General features: G+C 46.5%; 1 protein-coding gene across 1 annotated transcript; it reads left to right on the forward strand.

The window, feature by feature from the left end:
- Nucleotides 1–241: 241 nt before the first annotated feature.
- On the forward strand, nucleotides 242–4,597 carry LOC140236321 (uncharacterized). The gene has a single exon (XM_072316274.1). The coding sequence runs from the start codon at nucleotides 242–244 to the stop codon at nucleotides 4,595–4,597; it is 4,356 nt and encodes a 1,451-aa protein (XP_072172375.1).
- The last annotated feature ends 517 nt before the right edge of the window (nucleotides 4,598–5,114 follow it).

The following is a 5,114-nucleotide window of genomic DNA, read 5'->3' on the forward strand; positions in this document are numbered from 1 at the left end:
CAATTTACATTTTTTTTTCATGAACGCTAAAGTAAAAAGTGATAATTGAGGTGTGTGGCTTAATCTCAGTGTAGGCTAATCACAATACAACTTATCTTAATTTCCTTAAGCGTTAGATACATGGGATTATAGTATTTTATGAGCTAAGGTAATTCTATGACTTTAGAGTACTTTGAATTATTGGTCATATTTGTCTTTTGTTAAGGTTATCGCATACATTTACTAGTGAAGTATATTAAGTATGAGTGACTTGCGACAAATGAGGGTGGCCGAGTTGAGGGAGAAGTGTGATGAGTTGGGCTTGTCCCATGACGGGCTTAGTAAGGCCGAATTGATTGAAATGCTACAGCCTCATGTTAATTCAGCAGGGGCGGGGTCTGAGACGGGGTCTGAGACAGGATCTAGCAATGCTCCCCAAACTGAAAGTACTGTAGAGCTCGAAATGATGCGTCTGCGCGTTGAGAGCGAAAGGATGCAGCATGAACTACGTCTGGCAGAAATTCAGGCTGAGACTAGGCGCGTAGAGTTAGAGAAGGAAGAAAATATTGAAAAAGCTCGTATACAGCTGGAAAGGGAGGTGCGATTAGCGCAAAATGCTGCGCAGAGGCAGGGGCCAGCGCCCCATCATAGGCCAGATAATCTGAAAGAACTGCTGCCCAGACTCAAAGAAGGAGATGATGTAGATGCATTTCTGCGCACTTTTGAAAAAGTTGCGAAACTTCACGGTTGGGAAAAGGAGTTGTGGGCAGGAAGACTAGCACCCCTACTCACAGGGAAAGCACGCGAAGCTTATTCTAGATTAGACGATGATGTGTGTGGCAACTACGATGTGATCAAAAAAGCAATTCTGCTTAAATATGAGCTAACGCCAGATGCCTACAGGCAAAAATTTCGTAGAATGAATAAACGCGGGGATGAAAGCTACGTAGAGTATGGAACGAGGATGCGCGATGCATTTGATAGGTGGGAAGAGGGAGTAGGAGCAAAGGGGAATGTGAGGAAACTTGAGGACATGATCCTACAAGAAAACATGCTGGATCACGTTCCTCCTGATTTGAAGCTGTGGTTACTCGATAACCATGCAGCTGATTTTGGGCAATTGATTAGTCTAGCCGACGAGTATACCACTACCAGGAGGAGCCTAAACCATACCTATAAGGGCCCTAGGACTGATAGAGGGAACAGCAATAACCTCCCATCAGGCCAGGCTGGGAAGGAAAAACCAAAGGGGCAAGTTCAAAACTCCCAGAACAATAGAAAGGATCGGGAAGCAGTAAAGTGTTACAAATGTGGTAAGCCAGGCCACATCGCCCCTAACTGCCCTAATAAGCAGGGGGGAGGGCCCTCTGATAAGGGGAGTGGTGTAGCTAAGGGCTACTTATGTCGGGCAGATCAAGTGGACCCTAAACATAAGCCATACATGAGCGAGGCTGATGTGAATGGGAAGAAAATACAGTTGTTACGGGATACGGGTGCGACCCAAACATTAGTGAGGCCAGAACATGTACATGCTAATGCCTACACAGGGCAGAATGTGAGGATAGGGGGTGTGACAGGGAATGAGGTTGATGTCCCATTAGCCCTCATACATCTTGTGAGTGAGCCATACTCCATCTCGGGATATGTTGTGGTAGGAGTAATTGACACTCTCTCCGTAGACATGATACTAGGCAATGAGCTTTTGAATGATAGATTGCAAGAATTGCAACTGCAGGACCCTGTTATGGTTGTCACAAGGGGGCAACAAGCCAAGCTGGCTGAACAGCAAACAGGGAAGAATGAGGGAGGAAGACCCCAAAATGACAAAGACGTAGGTAGTGAAAGGTGTGCTACTCCAAGCCTACTGATGCTCTCAAAATCTGAGCTAGGAAAGGACCAAAGGGAGGATGGGACTCTAAAATTGGTTCGGGAAAAGGCCCTCCCCTCTGACACAGGTGCAGGGGACGAGTGCTATTTCTACTGGGAGGGGGGAATCCTCTTCCGGCACTGGAGGAAAAAGGGGGCAACCCAGGGGCAGGAGTTTAGGCAAGTAGTAGTTCCAAAACAGTACCGGCGGGAACTGCTGGAGATGGCCCATGACAATCTCATGGCGGGGCACCTGGGCGTAGAAAAGACAAAAGATAGGATCCTCCGGAATTACTACTGGCCAGGGCTTTTTAGAGACGTTTCAGAGTATATTCAAACATGTGAGCCCTGCCAAAAGACTAGTAGCAAGAGGGGTGGTAAAGTGCCCATGGTTCAGGTGCCCATCATAGGTGAGCCATTCCAACGAATTGCTCTAGATATAGTGGGGCCCCTGCCCAAATCAAAGAAGGGCAACATGTACATTCTAGTCATTTGTGACTACTCGACGAGGTACCCAGAAGCAATTCCGCTTCGTTCCACCAATGCTGACAAGATTGCTGATGAGCTCATCAAGCTTTTCTCTCGGGTGGGGGTACCACAAGAAATTCTCACCGACCAAGGTTCCAATTTCATGTCAAAACTGATGGTTCAAGTGTGCGAGAGCTTAGGAATCAGGAAGATAAGGACGAGCCCCTATCACCCCCAAAGTAACGGGCTAGTAGAACGTTTCAATTCCACACTGAAAGGGATGTTAAAGCCGTACATGGATGAGGGAAAATGCAATTGGGATGAGCATCTTCCTTATGTACTGTTCGCATACCGGGAGGTTCCCCAAGAGTCCACGGGTTTCTCCCCATTTGAACTTCTGTATGGTCATCGTGTGAGGGGGCCCCTAGACGTGTTAAAGGAGACATTGACAGGCGAAATCACTGAGGGAGAGGGAATCCTGTCATATGTAATGAACATGAGGACTAGATTGGCAGAGAACCTAGAGCTAGCACACAAGAATTTGTCGGCAGCGCAGACGCGCCAAAAACTGTGGTATGACAAAGGAGCGCGTGCTCGCACGCTAGAGGTGGGGGATGAGGTGTTGGTTCTTCTCCCAACTTCAAGCAGCAAATTGTTGGCAAAGTGGCAAGGCCCATACAAAGTAGTGCAAAAAGTGAGTGATGTAGACTACGTAGTAGAGGTAGGAGAAAGAAAACGACACCAGGTCTTTCACATAAACATGCTGAAGAAGTGGAATGCAAGGCAGGGGGTTGTAATGTACACACAGCCCAGGATAGTAGAGGAGGAAACTGATCCAAGTATACCTGTTGCCCCACTAATTAGTCCAGGCGCAGATAGTGAAAGTGAAGTAGAGATTTCTAACCGCTTGAGCGAAAAACAGGCCAATGACGTGAGAGCAATCACTTCTGAGTTTAGGGAGACCCTAAGCAGTATCCCCGGTAGGACAAACATCTTGCAACATGAGGTTGAAACTACTTCTGAAAGGCCGGTCCGCCAGCGCGCATACCGTTTACCTCATAGTGTCAAGGAAACAGTGAAAAGAGAGTTGGATGAGATGTTGAAGATGGGGATAATTCAAGAGTCTGCATCACCATATGCATCCCCAATCGTACTAGTGACGAAAAAGGATCAATCCATGCGACTGTGCGTAGACTACAGAAAGTTGAATGAAATCACGGTCTTTGATAGCTATCCAATACCCAACATCGAGGAACTTATAGACAGGCTAGGCAATGCCAAGTATGTATCCACCCTTGACCTCACAAAAGGGTACTATCAAGTCGAATTGACGGAGGCAGCGCGCAAGAAATCTGCATTCATTACGCCCTTTGGGCTATATGAGTTCACAGTGATGCCTTTTGGAATGAAAGGGGCGCCTGCGACATTCCAACGGCTGGTAGACAAAGTTTTGCGCGGCGCACAGGCCTATGCAGCAGCGTACATTGATGACATAGTCATCTTTAGTGAAACATGGGAGGAGCATGTAGAACACTTGAAGGATGTGCTAGGGAGGTTGAGAGAGGCAGGCTTGACAGCCAAGCCAGCCAAGTGCAAGTTCGGCGAGAGGGAGGTATTGTACTTGGGTTTTGTGATTGGAGGGGGGAAGGTGAAGCCTGAACCTGCGAAGATTGAGGCTGTAGTATCATATCCTAGGCCAGTCACAAAAACAGACGTTAGAGCCTTCCTGGGACTAACAGGATACTATCGGAAATTCATCCCGGAGTACAGTGAAATAGCCTCCCCACTCACTGACCTTACGAGGAAATCAGAGCCTAAATTGGTGAGATGGAACCCAAAATGTGAGGCAGCCTTCCAAACACTCAAAAGTTCACTGACCTCTGCCCCAGTTTTGAGGAGCCCAAACTACTCCGCTCCCTTCATTGTGCAGGTAGATGCTAGTGATAGGGGTATAGGGGCTGTGCTCAGCCAGACAGATGAGGAGGGGGTTGATCACCCGGTCGCATTCATTAGTCGCAAGTTGCTCCCCCGCGAAGTGAACTACCCCATCATTGAGAAAGAGTGCCTAGCCATAATTTGGAGTGTCGAGAAATTTCATCCATATTTGTTTGGGCAGTCATTTGTCATTCAGACAGACCATAACCCCCTGAGCTGGCTAAAACAGCTCAAAACCAAAAATGCTCGACTTATGCGATGGAGCCTGGCACTGCAGTCTTACCCGATGGTGGTGGAACACCGCAGTGGAAGAATGAACGGCAATGCAGATGCATTGTCCCGCATCTAGGAATAATACCATCATAGTATGATATAATGCCAGGGCTTATACACATGCTGTGGGTATTATAAGGATCAATGAGTGAATTCTGAAAGAATGTTCTTATCTGAAGAATTAAGTGTGTGTCTTAACGTTGTATACATGTAAAGTACATTCCGATTTCCTTTGGTAGGAATTAAAGTCGCAGTTCAGGATAATTTATGTTGTATGTTATACCTGTAGTGGTATATAGAATAGTAGAACTGTGATTCTGCCCACACCAGTATGAAAAGTGTTAGGATAAAATAATCGCATAGCCACTCACTTGCCTATACGAGTTTGGAGTTTCAATTCGACTGAACAGTAAACTGATGAACTTTATCATTGGATGAACTGAGAACAACACGAAGGAAAGACACTGAGGACTTCATTATTGAGGACAATGATGAACACGAGAACACTGACGCATTCATACACCGTGCTATTGATCATTGATGCCAGAATGTAATTATCTGTGGTCATCTTGAATCTTTTGATACTGCATGAC

The sequence above is a fragment of the Diadema setosum genome, chromosome 12, assembly GCF_964275005.1.
Source record: "Diadema setosum chromosome 12, eeDiaSeto1, whole genome shotgun sequence".
Classification (NCBI taxonomy): Eukaryota; Metazoa; Echinodermata; class Echinoidea; order Diadematoida; family Diadematidae; genus Diadema; species Diadema setosum.

What these genes read in the sequence shown, in the direction of transcription:
- LOC140236321 (XM_072316274.1), top strand. Translation starts at nt 242, where the DNA reads ATGAGTGACTTGCGACAAATGAGGGTGGCCGAGTTGAGGGAGAAGTGT.